This window comes from Triturus cristatus, chromosome 10, assembly GCF_964204655.1.
Source record: "Triturus cristatus chromosome 10, aTriCri1.1, whole genome shotgun sequence".
NCBI lineage: Eukaryota > Metazoa > Chordata > Amphibia > Caudata > Salamandridae > Triturus > Triturus cristatus.
Window position 1 is genome coordinate 1,229,285,882 of NC_140593.1, and position 20,044 is coordinate 1,229,305,925.

General features: G+C 48.9%; 1 protein-coding gene across 2 annotated transcripts in view; it reads right to left on the minus strand.

Annotated features, from left to right (window-relative positions):
- BGN (biglycan) overlaps positions 1 to 20,044 on the minus strand; it is a 225,435-nt gene that overhangs the window by 18,528 nt on the left and 186,863 nt on the right. For both annotated transcript variants that reach the window (XM_085629820.1, XM_085629821.1), the window contains exons 3-6: positions 19,271 to 19,383; positions 14,844 to 15,057; positions 11,318 to 11,428; positions 5,211 to 5,304 (exon numbers count right to left, since the gene is read on the minus strand). In XM_085629820.1, coding sequence (XP_085485946.1) covers positions 5,211 to 5,304; positions 11,318 to 11,428; positions 14,844 to 15,057; positions 19,271 to 19,383 — 532 coding nt within the window. The remainder of the gene's footprint in view (positions 1 to 5,210; positions 5,305 to 11,317; positions 11,429 to 14,843; positions 15,058 to 19,270; positions 19,384 to 20,044) is intronic.

Consider the following 20,044-nt stretch of genomic DNA (forward strand, 5'->3'; position numbering starts at 1 on the left):
CAGGATTACTAACAGAACACGAAGCATCTACTAAGGGGTTCACGATAGAGGCGCATTTCATCAGGATTACTACAGGGACACGAAGCATCTACTAAGGGGTTCACGATAGAGACGCATTTCATCAGGATTACTAACAGGACACGAAGCATCTACTAAGGGGTTCGCGATAGAGGCGCATTTCATCAGGATTACTACAGGGACACGAAGCATCTACTAAGGGGTTCACGATAGAGACGCATTTCATCAGGATTACTACAGGGACACGAAGCATCTACTAAGGGGTTCACGATAGAGACACATTTCATCAGGATTACTACAGGGACACGAAGCATCTACTAAGGGGTTCACGATAGAGACGCATTTCATCAGGATTACTACAGGGACACGAAGCATCTACTAAGGGGTTCACGATAGGGACACATTTCATCAGGATTACTAACGGAACACGAAGCATCTACTAAGGGGTTCACGATAGAGACGCATTTCATCAGGATTACTAACGGGACACGAAGCATCTACTAAGGGGTTCTTCGATAGAGACGCATTTCATCAGGATTACTACAGGGACACGAAGCATCTACTAAGGGGTTCACGATAGAGACACATTTCATCAGGATTACTAACGGGACACAAAGCATCTACTAAGGGGTTCACGATAGAGGCGCATTTCATCAGGATTACTAACGGAACACGAAGCATCTACTAAGGGGTTCACGATAGAGACGCATTTCATCAGGATTACTACAGGGACACGAAGCATCTACTAAGGGGTTCACGATAGAGACGCATTTCATCAGGATTACTACAGGGACACGAAGCATCTACTAAGGGGTTCACGATAGAGACGCATTTCATCAGGATTACTAACGGAACACGAAGCATCTACTAAGGGGTTCACGATAGAGACGCATTTCATCAGGATTACTACAGGGACACGAAGCATCTACTAAGGGGTTCACGATAGAGACGCATTTCATCAGGATTACTACAGGGACACGAAGCATCTACTAAGGGGTTCACGATAGAGACACATTTCATCAGGATTACTACAGGGACACGAAGCATCTACTAAGGGGTTCACGATAGAGACGCATTTCATCAGGATTACTACAGGGACACGAAGCATCTACTAAGGGGTTCACGATAGAGACGCATTTCATCAGGATTACTACAGGGACAGGAAGCATCTACTAAGGGGTTCATGATAGAGACGCATTTCATCAGGATTACTAACGGAACACGAAGCATCTACTAAGGGGTTCACGATAGAGACGCATTTCATCAGGATTACTAACGGGACACGAAGCATCTACTAAGGGGTTCTTCGATAGAGACGCATTTCATCAGGATTACTACAGGGACACGAAGCATCTACTAAGGGGAACTTCGATAGAGACGCATTTCATCAGGATTACTACAGGGACACGAAGCATCTACTAAGGGGTTCACGATAGAGACGCATTTCATCAGGATTACTACAGGGACACGAAGCATCTACTAAGGGGTTCACGATAGAGACGCATTTCATCAGGATTACTAACGGAACACGAAGCATCTACTAAGGGGTTCACGATAGAGGCGCATTTCATCAGGATTACTACAGGGACACGAAGCATCTACTGAGGGGTTCAAGATAGAGACGCATTTCATCAGGATTACTAACGGGACACGAAGCATCTACTAAGGGGTTCTTCGATAGAGACGCATTTCATCAGGATTACTACAGGGACACGAAGCATCTACTAAGGGGAACTTCGATAGAGACGCATTTCATCAGGATTACTAACGGGACACGAAGCATCTACTAAGGGGTTCGCGATAGAGGCGCATTTCATCAGGATTACTAACGGAACACGAAGCATCTACTAAGGGGTTCACGATAGAGACGCACTTCATCAGGATTACTAACGGGACACGAAGCATCTACTAAGGGGTTCACGATAGAGACACATTTCATCAGGATTACTAACAGGACACGAAGCATCTACTAATGGGGTCTTCGATAGAGGCGCATTTCATCAGGAGTACTAACGGAACACACTGAGGCATTTGATCTGGATTTATTGTTGTCTGTGGAAAGATTTGAGTTATGACCAACAACTTCCTCTACGTGTGATACGAGCCAGTGCGGCCTTGTACCTCTGGTAAAATGACGTCTCGTGAATAAAAAGAGAATATAATGTGAAAAGGCACCTCCTTTGAGAATGAGGTGTAAGACAGACGTGTCTGTCAAACGTGTGGAATCTGGTGCACAGGGGCAGTAAGACAACACTTGTGTTTAGGAAAGAGACAAAGCCAGCCCTGACTGCACCAGTCCCTGGTGCACATGTGCGGCAGGACAGAAGTTGTGCAGAAATAAAACAATATTAAAACTGGCACACGTCTCTGAGGGCTTTAGACCCACAGTCATTCTGCAAATTTTACGTGACGTTGGCCAGCCTGCGCGTGAGTAAAACGAGGATTCCTAAAACCAAGTAAGGCTTCTGTTTAAATAAATTCTTCCCATGTGTGGAGTTTGTGATTTCAAAGTCTGTAGGTGTAACCTACTCACAAAGTAAAGAGCCGCAGGGCTCTGCCACCAGAATAAAACTGCAAGGTGAATATGGAAGGCCATTAATACTCAAAATACGTAGAATCTGCTATTTTTCAATATAGGTCACAGACTGCTTCACATTCTAAACACAGCCTCGGCGTGGACAATATATTGAGCCCAGGTGATTACAGCTAGCTGTAGTACCTCTTTTTTACCTACCTGGGTAGAATCCACCATCGTGCCCATCTTTAAAAAGGGCGACATGCAGGACCCGGGATGTTACAGGCCCATTTCTTTACTCGATGCCATAACAAAAGTAACAGGTAGAATAATATTGGAACGCCTCCAGGATTGGGCGGAGGAAAACTCTGTTCCGTCCGACCTGCAGTACGGTTTCCGTGTCGGGCTCGGAACAACAGAGCAGGGCATAAATGTATTAATCCTGGTGGGGAAATACACGAGGGCAAAGCAGGGGAATCTATGTTTAGCTTTTGTGGATCTCACAGCCGCATTTGACTGTGTGATTCACAGTAAACTCTGGCTTATTTTAGAAGACATGGGGGTTGAAGTTCAGATTATTTGTTTTCTTAAGCGCTTTTATAGCGATGCCAAGGCACGTGTGCGCTGTGGATTGAAGGGTGAATGTTCGGCTGCATTTGCGATCAAGAGCGGAGTCAGACAAGGCTGTGTTCTGGCCCCGTTTCTTTTTAATCTTTATATTAATGGGCTGGGGAACGCCCTTCTTAAAGACAACAAAGATTTTCCACAAGTGGGAGGACGCCCAATACCAGCGCTCCTATATGCGGATGACGCGGTGTTGATGTCCCGCACACAGGTTGGCCTTCAGAGGGCGTTAGACAGGTTCTCTCCTTTTATGAAAAATCTTGGCTTGAGAGCCAACTCCTCTAAGACCTTCATTATGCGCTGCGGCCCTGGTATCAAGAAACCTAAGGACATGTTTGTTGCAGGGCAGAAGATCGGGGAAACTAAAGAGTTCCCATATTCTTTTTGCTCACAATGACACCTAGGTAAAAGCAGTCTCAGCAAAAAAGTTGGTACTCCTAAGAAGAACAGCAGCCCTAACCACCTTTGCGAGAAAGCAGGAAAAAGACCACCAGAGGAGCTTAATAAGATTTATAAGGCAAAGTGTGTTTCATCTGTAGTACACGGGGCAGGAGTTAGGGGGTTTACTGATTCGCTTTCAATCCAACGCAGAGAAAACTCCTGCCTAAGATATATTTTATCAGCTCCGAATAGCACTTCATCATGTATATGCCACGCAGAGTTGGGACTCCCCTTCATCTCTGATTTAATTAAGTTAGAGCCTAGAGGCCAAGTTAAACAGGGATATATTATTAGACGTGTTAAAATTGGAAGGGGTTTTGAAAATCCCATGGATAAAATATGTCCGTAACACTTTAAAAGATCTTGGTCGCCTAGAGTACTTTACTAACCCCTATCTATCCGACAAATAACAAGGAAAGAATTGAGGAAAGAGGGTCTTTCGCTGTTGGATTCCATTAGAATGTCATCTGAGATTTTAAAACCTTCTGTACTTCACAATCAGTTGATTTTAACTACTTTTAACATTCAATCCTATTTAACTTTTGTACCCGGAGTTTATGATAGATTTTTATTAACTAGTTTCAGGCTGGGGGTATTTTACAGACTTGTCACCCTGCCTAAAATAAACGATTGGTCTCAACATCTCCCTCTTTGCCCTTGTGACAATAACTCCAACCAATCTATGATTCATGTAATGTTGTTTTGTAAATTTTATACCCACCTAAGAAAATTGTATTTGGCACCAGTCTTAAAAATGTTCGGGCTTCGCCAATGTCAGCCTGCTTTACTCGCATTACAACAGCTTGAAAATGCGCGCACTGCTTTTAGAATAGTAACTTATTTGAAGAAAGTCTTGCGACATAGGGATTGTCTGTCTATTTAATCCTTTTCTGGATAAAGTACATGCGAGTTTAATCATGTTTTAACTTTATAATGCATTTATACTGAGATGATATTCTTATTTTAGGATATGTATTGATGTGTTTTTTATACTGGTATGATATTTTTAACATTGTAAATCATGTGCTGGTGTGTTTTCTCCTATGTGCTTTTATGATTGTCTTATGTAGCAATCGAATAAAGCTTTCTTGACTTGACTTGCATTGTCTTTTTCTGATGGGTGTTTTCAACAGGCAACAAAACAAAAACACATTTTACATTTCGGTGTGTGATGTGGATGTCTCACAAAGTGCCGTCTTGTTTAAAATACCCGGGGGGTACAGTAGCACGCGCCTGGGATCGCAAGAGCAGTGGGCTTCTAAAAGGGGCAACCAGGAGTAGCATCGGTGACCCCTGCTTCATCTCATGCACAAATCCAGAAGTCTACCCCTTTATACCACGGGTCCCCCTTACTGAAAGCCATTCTGGCCAGGAGTCCAAAAAGGGAACGTTTCGCTATAACTCCCAGTATCTTGAGGACCGGCTGGGCTGGGGCAGAGACAGTCATTCACAAGTGAGGCGCTGCCCGGTGGCATTGCCTGGTCTCCAGCTCAGCCTGTCCTCTTAGGGCAGCCTGACTCTAAGCTCACTATGTCTTGACTCGCGCGCTACAACACGTGCCATAGGCTACGCCCACGCCTCCCGCGCATGCGCCCGCGCGCCTCCATCTCACCTGTACAGTTTCGAGTAACGAATGAGGTCTTCCAGTTCGATCGCCTGGATCTGGTTGTTGTCCAGGTAAAGCTCGTGCAGCGTGTCTGGGAGATCTGCCCCGGAAGGAAACACAAGAGAGCGAGTTACAGAGCAGCAAAGAGGAACATGAGGCTTTAGGGGTGCAACAGACTGAGCCCACGAACTTTTAAATACACTGGAGTAATTCACATAATATTGGGCTTCTCGTGTTATGCTTGTTATGCCAACTCCCACAATAATCCAATTATGCCAGTTGTGTCATTATGCGAACATTGCAAACAACCAGAATGTGCGCCTCTGTTGTTCTCGTCACTTGTGTTTTTTGTTCTAATTTATTTAGCACAAAACATAACTATGTGTAAATTCTCAAGAATTTCTGCAGCATTGTGCAAAACCATGTTACTCAGATTTGGTACACCGCTTGTAAGTAATGAGGTCACACAAAGCCCACAGTAAGGTTTTCATATGGTCCACAAGAGAAGCTTTGCAAAGGAGTGACGTCATTAAATACAGACCCTATGTCTAGCGGAAGCGGAAGTGTCAGTTTGGCAATGCCCCACAGTGCCTTCCGCCGGCCCTGCCTCCAGCAGGTTTACCAGAGCTGGGGAGGGGGGCGTGGGGGGGCGAGGGGGGCACAGCATTGAGATACTCTGCACGAGACCGGAAGTGACAACACGCTGGAGAAGGCGCTGTGAGTAGGACATCCCAGTGTGCATTCTAGACAGTTCTCACCCCTCCCGGTCAAATCTATCGCAGCCCCCACATCTTAGAGACACTCTTCTGCTAAGAGACTGGGTCAAGAACTTCTGCAGTTTAGTCAAGATTTAAGGTCACATGCATCAGAAAACCAACAGGAAAATATTTGTTTTACGTAACTGTCCCTTAACCTAATACAGCAGTTCCCAGTCTGCGGTGAGATTGGTTTGATTGTTAGTGCAGTAGCGCCATCGTGTGGTATGTACTTGCATTGCTTTTCTGAAACCAAAAGGCGCTATTTACACGCGGAAGCAGCAATAATGGAGGGAAATTGAACGTTGGAAACTTAGGGGCATATTTACAAGCCCCGTGAACCGCCAGTGCATCCCTTTTAATATGGGAAGAAGTCACGCACCGGCGGCGCAACGGACAGTAGTAGGGTCGTTTCTACTAAGACCCGGACATGGTACTTACCTAGAGCTTCACATAGAATTGTCTATTTCCTTTTTTAACATTGCCTTTCTGTTTTAATTTACTTAAATCATCAGTCAGCAGAAGCTACTGGTGTGCGGGCAGAGTGGGGGCAAGGGGGCTCGAGGGGACGATGGGGAGGTGGGGGGAGGGGAAATAGACAGCGAATAAACATTGAAGAAAAAAAAAACACCTACCTTATGTGTGCCGCCCAACACTCTTTTCTGTGGCCTCCCCTACGGCCAATCCTGATGCGGCGCTCATGTTTGAAAGCAGCGTCGGGATTGGCCGGTGCACTGTGAATTTGCGCTCTCAGAGAGCCTGGGAGTCTGATCTTTGCTGCGTACAACTTGGCAAAGCAGTGGGGGTTGGGGACAGCTCAGTGTGCCGGTCAGTTTGGCTGGCCTAAGACGGCCGGCCAAACCGACATGCGCACTGACAACAGTGCAACCACTCCCTTCGCCACGGCCCTCGCGAAGGCCCCGCCCCAAAGACTCGTTCAGCCCTCAAAACATTGAAATAAATCAATAATAAACCTATTATCGTTTTGTTTTTCAAGTTTTGAGACTGGCGGGGGGGGGGGGGGGTGGGGGGGGTGGCGCTCCTCCGCCACAGCACAGGAGCCACCACTGTCAGTCAGGGGTCATTAAGGCAGGGTTGGCTCCTTTTCCAGGGCTCGGGGGTGTAGCCCGGCTACCGCTGAGCCCAAGGAGCCACGGATAAATGTAATTGCCACGCGTGTAATAATTTCATATAGCAGTGTTCATGCAAGCAAGACTTTCGTGGTTGCATGAACCTTGCAGAGTGCAGGCCAGCCTTCTCGGCCTCTCCATCAACCTACTGTTGAAAGGGGGAGGGAGGGGGGGCTGAGCAGCAGTCCGGCCCCAGAGTCTCAGCACTCTACAGATGGATGTCTGGATTGCGCATGTGACGGGCGTCGTGTAACTTTGATCCCCTGTCACAGGCACGATCCATTTTATTTGGCAGACACGCTGTGCATGCCTCTAGCACAACAGTATATCTGATAAAATGGAGCTGTCGGGCGCACATCAGTCCATCCCTGCGGCCAATGAGGAGCCACACAGAGCAGCAGGGGGCCGGACCCTCAGTACTGTGCCAGCTTCTGATAGGGCTGTGCTTCCTTATCTAGCAAGAAGCCGGGAGAGGGATTGAGGTGGGTCGTCCTCCCAAACCTGACCCAGCTGGTTCCTCAGTAGGAACCATGGCTTGCTGGTTCCGATGCCAAGCGTCGGGCACCTGTTCGGCTGGCACAGAGCCTCTGAGCTGCCAGCAAAGGAAGCAAGGTAAGTAAAAGAACAATTCTTGGTTGTTTCTCTGTGTATGTGTGAGTCAAAGTGTGTTTGTGAGAGAATGGGATTGAGTGAGAGTGTGTGTTTAATGTTTTTTTGAGAGTGAAAAAATTAAATTCAATGAGTGAGTGAGAGTACGAATAAGGGAAATCGAATCAGCGAGCAAAGCAGTGTGAGTGAGTTAGAATGAGTGAGTGAGGGGGAGATTGTGAGAAGGAATGGGAGTGAGTCAGAGATGTCTCTCATATAGTGTGACAGGTGCAGTTGCACCAGGGCACATGGGCCCTGGTGCAGCTGTACCTGCTGCGCTACCAAAGTAGAACACCTGTACCCCAGAAGTGGAAATCAGAGTCCCTTATACCAGCAGTTGTGAGTGAGGGTCATTGATTGCGAAAGTGTGTGTGCAAGTGCGTTTGTGGGTGAGAAACAGTGAGTGCAAGTGTATGGGTACATCTGTGTATTTGGGCACCGAAGGCAAACAATGAAGTGTACCCATGGCCAGTCTTACGTGCCCCCACTTCCGGGGATCACTAGACTCCATTGCATTAAGGCAGCTCTAGGACACATTTTAAAGTGTTTTTTCTGTTAGGTACTATTTTAGGTCTGTGCTGATAAGAGATAAAATGCTGGCTGTAGGTTTTTGTCCTAATTCTTGTAGTGGCTGTGACATTGGAATTTTGGTCATGCCTGTAGAAAAGTGAGCAGGTGGGAACCCTGGGGGACACAGAGCGTCTTCGATATTGTCACAATGGTGCCCATCCTCCATAAACCTCTCATAACAGGAGCTTTTTTCTTTCTTGTTTTATAATGTGTAATCTGTAAAGATTTGTACTCGTTTCACCAACCCACTGAGCTGTCTTACTCTTAATCAATAGTACGTCTGCAGCCACTCCCCTCCTCTACTGTGACCTCGCCAACTTCACCCCATGCTCTTCTCACAGCAACACTCACAGACTTGAAAAACATTTACCTTTTCCCCTTGGTGAGGGAGGGCCCCCTCCCCCCGCTCTCACCAAGCACCGGTTGGGACTTGGTTGGGACTCTTTGCTGTGAGTACACCCGGGAGCCTTTTTTCTCTTTTCCACCTCACAGACTTACATTAACCGCAGATAATGTTAAGCAGGGTCATTTGTTCTAAGATCACACATGGTGAAATCTTGAATCTACAGTAGAGCCCCAGTCACCAGGGAGTACCAGTTAGGGTGACCAACCGTCCGTAAATTTCACGGACAGTCCGTAATTTCGGCCGTCTGTCCGTTGTCCGTGAAGGATTCTTTAACGGACGCCATTTGGCCGTAATTTTTAACCGGACACCGATCGCACCACCCTAATGCAGTCACAGCTTCCACCCACCTCCCTTCTTGCCTCCGATGCTGCTGAGGTCGGGTGTAACAGACTCGATGCAGCACCAAAGCTCAGATCCCCAGCAGCACTGGAGAGGCGCAGCGGGACGGCAACCCTCACACCTTCAGCCCTTGATGAGCTGTTAAGAGGTGCTTGAAAGTGACCGAGAGGGAGGGGCTGCAGCTTCAGGCGCAGGGGCATCTATTCAGATGCAAACAGCCCTGAATGCTCATGTCTCTGCAATTTAGAGGAGCCTCACACATTCCCTTTCTGCCCAGGGCCCCAAACATCCTAGAACCGGCCCTGATTACCCCGAGGCAGCACGTGGTTCTCTTCACAGAGCTTAATTACTGTCATTAAATTGCAAGCAAACCTCGGTTCTGCAAACATGCAGTCTATAATGTAATAAAATAAAGAAATGGCACAATCGCACCCACACTGATTAACAAAGTATGGAGGACAATCAGTTAAATCAGTTCTCTTGGAGTATCTCCTTTAAGTACTGTACATCACAGTGGGGGATGGCACAACGAACATTTTGGAAAGAGAGCCTGTCTTCTCGTTGTCTTGTCCAGGAGGGCGTGAGGAGCCCTACCCCACCCTGGAAGAGACCAAGATGATACTTGAATACTGCATGCCCATCCCTGTGCCCACCCTGGTGGATCCTGTTCCCCCTCTTGTGATGGCTCCTGCCCCCCCCTCCCAACCAGTGATGGCTCCTGTCCCCCCATGTGGTGGCTCCTGTCGCCCCCCCCTGCCTTTGATGGCTCCTGTCCCCCCTGTGGTGGATCCTGTCTCTGCCCTGGGTGGCTTCTGCCCCAGTCCTGGAATGGCTCCTGAAGCGAGGGTGGCGTTCTTGATGGGCCTCTTCTCAAAGGGGCTCAGCTCAAAATTAATATGAAAAGGTGGGCGAGTGTGTAAGTGAAGGGATGGGTGGATGGCAGGATGAATTAGTGAAAGGGTGAAGGGATGAATGAAAGATGAATAGATGGAGAATGAGAGAGGATGGATGGATTGATGAGTGAGTGGAAGGATGGATGAGAGAAAAGGTAAATAGCTGGATGTATGGGTGGAAGGGTAGCTGGATGGGTAAAAGGGTTGATGGATGAGTGAAAAGGTGGATGATGAGTGAGTGGGTGGATGGATGAGCGAAATGATGGATGGATTGATGAATTGATAAGTGCAAGGGTGAATGGATGGACGGATGAGTGAAAGGGTGGATGTAAGGATGGATGAGTGAGTGAAAGGGAGGGTAGATGGACAAAAGGATGAATAAATGAGTGAAGGAGTGAAAGGATAGATGGATGAGAGAGAGGATGGATGAGTGATAGGGTCAATGGATGGATTCATGAGTGGATGAGTAGATGGATGGGTGGGTGGATGGATGGAAGGAAGGATGGCTAAGTGAAAGGGTCGATGGAGAGAGAAAGGGAGGATGGATGGATGACTGAAAGGGTGGATGGGTGGAAGGATGAGTGACTGGGTGACTGGGTGGATGGATGGATGAGTAAGTGAAAGGATGGCTGGATGGGTGAAAGGGTAAATGGCTGGATGAATGAGTGAATGGATGGATGGGTAGAAGAGTTGATGGATGAGTGTACAGATGGATAGGGTGAAACGGTGGATGGATGATGGATGGATGAGTGAAAGGATGGATGAAGGAATGGATGAGTGAAATGATAGATGGAAGGATACATGATGGATAGGTTTGCAAATGGTTGAATATGTGGGCTTACTTATATACTATTGCACGTCCTCCTCTGATGTGTCTGTAAAACGTATCTATTGTCCTGAAGTTTTGTCCTGAATTTTGACCTCCTGTCCTGAATTTGTGTCCTGAATTTTGACCCTTTGTCCTGAATTTTTACACTCACCGTCCTGAATTTGCACCAATGCCAGTTGGTCACCCTAGTACCAGTGGCCTCAGAGGTGACTCTCACTTCTTAAAACGTTTTCAGACCCCTCAGATAGATAACCACGCCCCATTTCTGAACAATGAATCAACCCTGGATGAGGAGTTCGTCGCTGGAGCACTCTTGACTATGACGTAAAATTGTCGTCCTATTTCTGTTTTTGTGACACGTGCCAGTTTTTGGTTTTCCAAATCTGGACACCCCAGTGATGTTTCTATAGTGACACATGGGATGGTATAAAGGCAGGCGAGGGTCTGGCGAGGCCGTCTTACCTTTCGGGACCCCAGTGATGTTTCTATAGTGACACATGGGATGGTATAAAGCCAGGTGGGGGTCTGACGGGGCCGTCTTACCTTTCGGGACCCCTGTGAGCTTCGCCTCGGAGATGCGCAGATAGTTCAGCTTGAGGCCGTCGAAAGCGCCCGACTCCAGGCCGCTGTTCTCCAGGGGATTGCCCCCCATTTCTGGAGAGGAAACAAAGGGCAGAGTAAGTTGAAACAGCTTCAGGGTTTACACCAGACAGTTGGGGTACTGAGAGTCAGTCCACTGATGACACTGAGAGCCCAGATGGGTCTATAGTAGGTATACAACGTGCGATTAGCCCTCTACTCAAAACCCTCCCCACAATCATGTCTCAAGGATGACAACACAGTTTGTGGATCAGCCACGGCATACTCCTTTATTCACATTAACTCTGATCATTTAATGAAGAATAAGCGTCATCATATCTTAAAATTTGCTGAAGGACAATAAGATGCAAACCAGATTCAGAAGGTTACATTAGATGAAAGAGTGTATTTACATTATAAACATTGCAGCAACCATCAGACATGCACATTGTGGTGAACACCCCCTGTGCTCTTTGTGCCAGCAGGCCCCAACTTGCACGGGCACCTGAGTACCTTTGCACGGGCCCCTGAGTACCATCCCTGCAGCATCGATGGAACACATTGACCAGCAGTCATTAGTAGCAACTTTCACCAACCTTCCATCACGGAGGTAACTACCTCACTAGGGCACCGCATAATGCATCGGCCCCACCGGGGTACCTGAAAAAAGGTGCACCCCCAACAGTTCTTAACTTGGGCATCTCGGGTAGGGCAGGAGAGTCCAGGACCACCAGCAGGCCCGGAGACCAACTGAATGCTCCCTATGTCCAAGGGTCAGTCAGTCCAGACAAAAAGTCCACTTCTTGGTATCCCCCGCTATTTTGCTGTCAGGGGCCCCTCTGCTTCAGGGACGGGTCGGTGTGTAACTTGCTACCGGTTCACACCTCTGGAGACGCTGGAGGGGACAAAGAAAATGACCCTGCTCCAACCTGCCACTTATATCGCCCTTTGAGGAGCCTCGCGCCCTCCAATGATGTCAGTGGCTGGCCCCAGGGCAGTAATCTCTTTCGGTGCACAGTAGGAGAGGAAGGGCTCCAGCCCGAGATGCAACTAAGGGCGCCCTGGCTGAGGTATGGGTGGCGCCAAATAGGAGGGTGAAACACACGACATGCACCTCATAGTCGTCTCATTCTGCCCTTTCCGAGACATTAACCCGTCCCGTTCCGTGACCTGCTAACTCACCAGTGTTTATTGCAATGTGCCCACCAGTCTGCTTCCAGGAGCAAGCAGGTCAAATCATTGGCCATGAGGCGTGGCCAACAGCTGGACATCTCTGCCCTGCTTCCCCGGGCATCCTACTGCCTATTCAGTATCAAAAGCTTCTACCTTAGTGAAATTTATGCAAATTAATGGTGTTCCAATTGTGAGGTTTGTCGAACACGTCCTGAACTTGTGATTCCACTGGGGCCCACTGTGCACGGGAGCATGCCTGCCTTTGGGATTGTGAAAGCAACACCCTTAAACAGCCAATTAGCTTGCTCTTGTGATTACACTTGTGCTCACAATACATGTGAGAGTTGTGCTTGGAGTATACGGTGTCTATGAAGGCTGTGACTGGAGCACCCTTAAATAACACTCAGCTTGCGCTAGTGATTTCACTAGTGCGCACAGTACCTCTGTGCACTGTGTGTGCTTCACCATTCAACAGCTGATTATCTGGCTCTTGTGATTACACTTGTGCTCACAATACCTGTAAGAGTTGTGCTTGGAGTATACGGTGTCTATGAAGGCTGTGACTGGAGCACCCCTTAAATAACATTCAGCCTGCGCTAGTGATTTCACTAGTGCGCACAGTACCTCTGTGCACTGTGTGTGCTTCACCATTCAACAGCTGATTATCTGGCTCTTGTGATTACACTTGTGCTCACAATACATGTGAGAGTTGTGCTTGGAGTATACGGTGTCTATGAAGGCTGTGACTGGAGCACCCTTAAATAACACTCAGCCTACGCTAGCGATTTCACTAGTGCGCACAGTACTTCTGTGCACTGTGTGTTCTTGACCCTTTAAAAGCATACTTCTCTTGCCCATGATACAGGGGGTAGAAGTGTCTGAAGCACCTTTTAAAAACCTGTTGATCTTGCACTTGTGATTACACAAGTGCCCACGTTACAAGCAGGAGCTGTGTCTGCAGCACCTTTAAAAGCATGTTAAGCCTGCCTTTGTGATTACACTAGTGCCCACGTTCCAGGCAAGAACTGTGTCTATCTACAGGATCTTTCAAAGCACATTAATCCTGCGCTTGTGATTTCACTAGGATCCATGATCCGTGTGGAAGCTTTGTCTAGCACTCATCCATTTGACACCTACATCTCATGTCCTTCTTCGGGGTGCAGAAGTAAACACAGCCCTATATCCTAGTGGTGAACAGCTCGTGCTGACTACCAGGAGGTGTGCCAGGTTCCGTTGGTGAGCAGCGCATGTTGATCACTAGCAGGTGTGCCAGGGCAGGTTCTGGTGGTGAGCAGCGTGTGCTGATCACCAGGAGCTGCGGTGCAGGCTCTGCTGGTGAGCAGCGGTGCTGATCACCAGGAGGTGTGCCAGGTTCTGCTGGTGAGCAGCGCGTGCTGATCACTAGGAGCTCTGCCAGGTTCTGGTGAGCAGTGCATGCTGATCACCAGGTGTGTCACGTTGTGGTGGTGAGCAGCGTGTGCTGATCAACAGGAGGTGTGCCAAGTTTTGGTGGTGAGTGCTGCATGCTGATCATCAGGGGTGTCACGTTGTGCTGGTGAGCAGCTCGTGCTAGGTGTGCCATGTTGTACTGGTGAGCAGTGCGTGCTGATCACCAGGAGGTGTGCCAAGTTCTGCTGGTGAGCAGTGTGTGCTGGTCACCAGGATGTGTGCCACGTTCTGCTGGTGAGCAGCATGTTCTGATCACCAGGAGGTGTGCCACGTTCTGCTGGTGAGCAGCGCGTGCTGATCACCAGGAGGTGTGTCACGTTCTGCTGGTGAGCCGTGCATGCTGATCACCAGGAGGTGTGCTAGGTTCTGGTGAACAGCGTGTGCTGATCACCAGGAAGCATGTCACGTTGTGCTGGTGAGCAGCGCATGCTGATTACCAGGAGGCGTGTCATGTTGTGCTGGTGAGCAGCGCATGCTGATCACCAGGAGGTGTGCCAGGTTCTGGTGAGCAGCGTGTGCTGATCACCAGGAGGCATGTCACGTTGTGCTGGTGAGCAGCGCGTGCTGATCACCAGGAGGTGTGTCACGTTCTGCTGGTGAGCCGTGCATGCTGATCACCAGGAGGTGTGCTAGGTTCTGGTGAACAGCGTGTGCTGATCACCAGGAAGCATGTCACGTTGTGCTGGTGAGCAGCGCATGCTGATCACCAGGAGGCGTGTCATGTTGTGCTGGTGAGCAGCGCATGCTGATCACCAGGTGGGTGCCAGGTTTTGGTGGTGAGTTGTGCAGGCTGATCACCAGGTGTGTCACGTTCTACTAGTGAACAGCACATACTGATCACCAGGAGTTGTGGTGCAGACTCACTCACCAATGCAGTTCATGTTCTTCATGCCGTTGAAGACGTCCTTGCGCACGCGCTTGATCTTGTTCTCGTGGATGCGCAGCTCCACCAGGGAGCCCGGCAGGTTCTGTGGGATCTCCACCAGGTTGTTCTTGGAGATGTAGAGCTTCTGCAGGTGGTGTAGCGGGTCGAAGGCCTTCTCGTGCACCTTGGAGATCTTGTTGTTCACCAGGACCAATGCCTGCTCAAAGAAAAGAGACCGGAATGTCTTTATTTTGCCATGCCATGTTTTATTCTGAAATGCACCGGGGGATCCTTGGTCATACAGGTCAGGATGGTGAACTGCGCCGGGCTCTAGCGCCTAGAGGCTCAGGTGTGCACAAGCGGCGCACTAACGCTCCTGCAGTTATCATCGCAGTGCAAGGCTTGGGGGTTTTAGAAGTTCACAGGTAGACATTTCAAACGTGGACCAGGGAGCAGGAAGGGGGAAGGGCCTCTGCCACTGATTGGTGGATGCTCTGGACACTTCAACTCCAAAGGGCTGGGCCAAATATTCAGATTTATTTTCAACTACAACTTTCCAACTGGAAATCGCATTTTCATTAGCTTTCACTCGCATTGAACATGAAAATAAAATGTACCAGAGTAGTAGGAATGGGGAACAAGACTAAAAAACGCATTCTCTCCTGCATGTTAGACTGGGAAAATGAAGATAGCAGGAAAACTAGATTTATAGGAAGAAAGTATGGAATTAAAATTCGACATATTAAGTGTGGACAGCACACAACTTTTGCAATTCATGAAGCTGTAAATTTAAAGTTTGTAAACTTCACACAACGTCGAGAAATTAGGAAGTTTCACACAAAAATGAAGTTTTTGGATTTAGACGTTTCCTACTAATCCGAGACTTTTTAATAGCTTTTTTCATGCTATGATAACCTACTGCAGCAACTCCTAGAAGGACTCGTTTAAAATACTACGACACCACTGAAAACGTCGCCTAATCGTAAACTTTGCAGTTAAAATTTGAAATTAAAACAATGGATTTAATCGTTTGTGAACATTTGAGTTAAGGTAGATTGCATTTTTACATAAAAACTAAGCAAAAAGAATGTGATGGTAACCTAGAGACAACGCTGGAATGTATTTGGATTCAAATTAAATTCAGAGTAAACCAATTTGCAGTGACAAATCCAAAAATATGGAATAAAGCCCGCTCTTTCTGCATTGCCGCAGAAAAGAACATGACGTGTCAGTCAGTCGCTTGATGCGAACGCGCAGGCCATCACCAGGAGTCACTACGGATAAGAGCGCAGAGGTGATGTGTTTGAGGGACCACCCAGACTCTGTGGACTGCACTGTCTGAATCCCCCTAGCCAAGCCAGTGGCAGCTTTGTGTTCAATGCACCATTGTCCTGAAACTGGCTACTTATATTGGCACAACTTTAATTCCAGACTGGTGAGGGCAGTGGACTGTCCGGTGACCCGGACTCATGTACTGATGGAGAAGAGATGAATTCATGGGCACTATGTGGACGGGAATAGGGTCCCTGCACAGTCCATTCCTAAAGAATCCAACAGGGAGTCAAGTGACTAAGCCTGGAGTTGCCTGTGTGTCATCTGCCAACCAGAAAGTAGCCTGCTAGCGGGTAATCACCGAGAGGTCTTGAGACAATGCTAGCAGGTAACCTCCCAGAAGACTTGAGATAATGCTAGCGGGTAACCTCCCAGAGGACTTGAGACAATGCTAGCGGGTAACCTTCCAGAGGACTTTAGGCAGTGCTAGTGGGTAACATCCCGGAGGTCTTGAGACCATGCTAGCGGGTAACCTCCCAGAGGACTTGACACAATGCTAGCGGGTAACCTCCCAGAGGTCTTGAGACAATGCTAGCGGGTAACCACCCAGAGGACTTGACACAATGCTAGCGGGTAACCTCCCAGAGGTCTTGAGACAATGCTAGCGGGTAACCTCCCAGAGGACTTGACACAATGCTAGCGGGTAACCTCCCAGAGGTCTTGAGACAATGCTAGCGGGTAACCTCCCAGAGGACTTGACACAATGCTAGCGGGTAACCTCCCAGAGGTCTTGAGACAATGCTAGCGGGTAACCTCCCAGAGGACTTGACACAATGCTAGCGGGTAACCTCCCAGAGGACTTGACACAATGCTAGCGGGTAACCTCCCAGAGGTCTTGAGACAATGCTAGCGGGTAACCTCCCAGAGGACTTGACACAATGCTAGCGGGTAACCTCCCAGAGGTCTTGAGACAATGCTAGCGGGTAACCTCCCAGAGGACTTGACACAATGCTAGCGGGTAACCTCCCAGAGGTCTTGAGACAATGCTAGCGGGTAATCTCCCAGAGGCCTTGAGACAATGCTAGCGGGTAACCTTCCAGAACACTTTAGGCAATGCTAGCGGATAACCTCCCAGAGGTCTTGAACCAATGCTAGCGGGTAACCTCCCAGAAGACTTGAGACAATGCTAGCGGGTAAACTCCCAGAGGACTTGAGACAATGCTAGGGGGCAACCTCCCAGAGGACTTGAGACAATCCTAGCAGGTAACCTCCCAGAGGTTTTGAGACAATGCTAGCGGGTAACCTCCCAGAGGTGTTGAGACAATCCTAGCGGGTAACCTCCCAGAGGTCTTGAGACAATTTACCACCCAGGAAGTACTCTTCTAATGAGTAGACACTCATGAGTCATGCACTGTCGGCCAACCATCAAGTAATCATCTATCTTCCCAGAAGTCTTGTGTGTGTTTACTAACCAGGGCTAGAATCACCGATAAGGCCACCGTCATTGTTTGCGCTACGGAGAGATCCACTAGCAGGCAGCTGCTGTGAGTGACAGAACCTGCCTGTAGGGGGATGTCTGGGGAATCCATGGGACCCGCCGTGCCTCATCAGAGGGCGGTCTAACTTTGCTCCATTCACTGTTAGTGCGCTCCCTAAGGGCCTATTTGCCTTTGCACCCGAGTACATAATACAGCGCAGGTTCAGAAGCTAATAGATTCTTCCTTTTGAATGGGGACACGCCCATATGCAAATGAGGCAGCGCTCTCTGAAGTTAGAACTGGCACTACGTGTGCGCCAGAGTTATCAGTATTCCAGAAGGGGCTGTTCAAGTGTCTGTGGTCCCTTCTGTAATATCATAGTGTCCCAGGGGCGTAAGAAGTGAGTGCACACACACTGCTACACCCCCGGGGCACTATGTGTAATGCATACCCAGGAAGTAATCTGCAAACGGGTATATAGCAATCAGTCGTGCACTGTCTGCTAACCTAGATATAATCAGTGCGTGAATATCTGTCCTGATGTTATGTGCGCCATCTGCTGGCCAGGAAGTGATCTCGAAATGGGTATCTTTCCAGCAGTCAGGTGTATCTTCTACCAACCAGGAAGTATTCAGCTAACAGTTATCCTCCCAGAATTCTTTCCCGGGAGAGGAACAAACATGTGCATCCATTTTGTATGCCTGGCGGACACCTTAAGCCAGCCCTTTGAAGGGGGCAAAGCGGGTCCATGCACCCCCCAGACATCGCCCTTCAGAAAGGTGCAGTCACTCACTGTATCTGCCTACTAGAGGAACTCTCTCCCGTCTTAAAGTGCAGGTGGCTGCTGCCTGCACTGTGAAACACGGAGCTGCGTGTAAACAGCCTCGCTGCAGTTTACTGAATGCGCTGCCCCCAGGGCGGGTGCGGGTTCACTGCTGCCCTTGGGGCAGTGCGTTAATTGTAAAGGGGTGAACTGTGCCTGTTTGTGCCCAGTGCACCCGTTTAAAGGAGTGCCGTGGCTAAAACAAGGGCAGTGTGCTCTATTTGAAATACAGCCCAGGAAGTAACCTGCTGGCGGGTATCCTCCCAGACGTCTGGTGTGTATGTACCATCCAGGAAGTAATATGCTTATGGTATCCAACTATCAGTCGTGCACTGCCTGCCATGAGTGTGGTGATAGGTGTCCTCCCAGACGTGGTATGGGCCATCTGCCGACCAGAAAGTACTCCTGTAGCAAGTATCGTTCTAGCAGTTTGTATGTTTTCTACCAACCAGGAAGTATTCCGTTAACAGATAGGCGTGCGTGCCGCTGCTAACCAGCAGTAATCTGCTGTGATTTTTAATGATTTGCTTTCCTTCATATTTTGGGATTAGGTCTGGTTAGTAGCAAGAAAATCCTGCATTGAAAAGCAACCCACCACAACGACTAAGTTCTCTACCTAGAAACTGTCTCTGTTCTCTGCACCCCCAGATTAGCTGACGTTTGAAGGAACAGAGGCCTCCAGGGCCGGGGCTAGAACCAGGAGGCTGGAGACATGACCAGTGACATGTCAGGTGCTGTCTGACAGGTGACCTCCTCACCCCCAGCCTTGTCAGGGGTTCACATGCACCAGGGGTCAGGGGAAGCACCAGAGGATCCTGGCTGGAGGGCTCTCATCCGCGAGAAGGTTCTTGACTCACGTAGAGCTTGGAAAGGCCCTTGAAGTCATCCTTCTTCAGCTCTGTGATCTTGTTGTTCTGCAGGTCCAGGAGGCTGGTGTCCCGGGGAATGTTCTTCGGCACCTCGGTCAGTCCTGGAAGAAGTAGGAGAAGGAGAGTGAGTATTTAGGATTTACAGCCTCTCATTCATCCTGAAAGAGGACAGCAGGGGCTTCGGGCAACCCAAAGAGGCAGCAGGGGCTTGGGTCAACCCGGAGGGACAGCAGGGGTTTGGGTCAACCAGGAGGGACAGTAGGGGCTTCAGGCAATCCGGAGGGACCATAAGGGATTGGGTCAACTCGAACGGACAGCAGGGGCTTGGGTCAACTCGAAGGGACAGAAGGGGCTTGGGTAAACCCGAACGGACAGCAGGGGCTTGGGTAAACCCGAAGGGACAGCAGGGGCTTGGGTCAACTCGAAGGGACAGAAGGGGCTTGGGTAAACCCGAACGGACAGCAAGGACTTGGGTCAACCCCAAGGGACAGGAAGGGCTTGGGTCATCCCAAAGGGGCATCAAGAGGTTGGGTCAACCCAAAGACACAGCAGGGGCTCCAGGCAACCCGGAGGGACAGCAAGGGCTATGGTCAACCTGATGGGACAACAAGGGCTTGGGTCAACCCGAAGAGGCAGGAAGGGGTTGGGTCAACACGAATGGATCGCAAGTACTTAAGACAACTGACAGGGACAGGAAGTACTTGAGACAATCTAACGGACAGCGAGGGCCTGAGATTAACTGCAGAGACAGCAAAGGCTTTA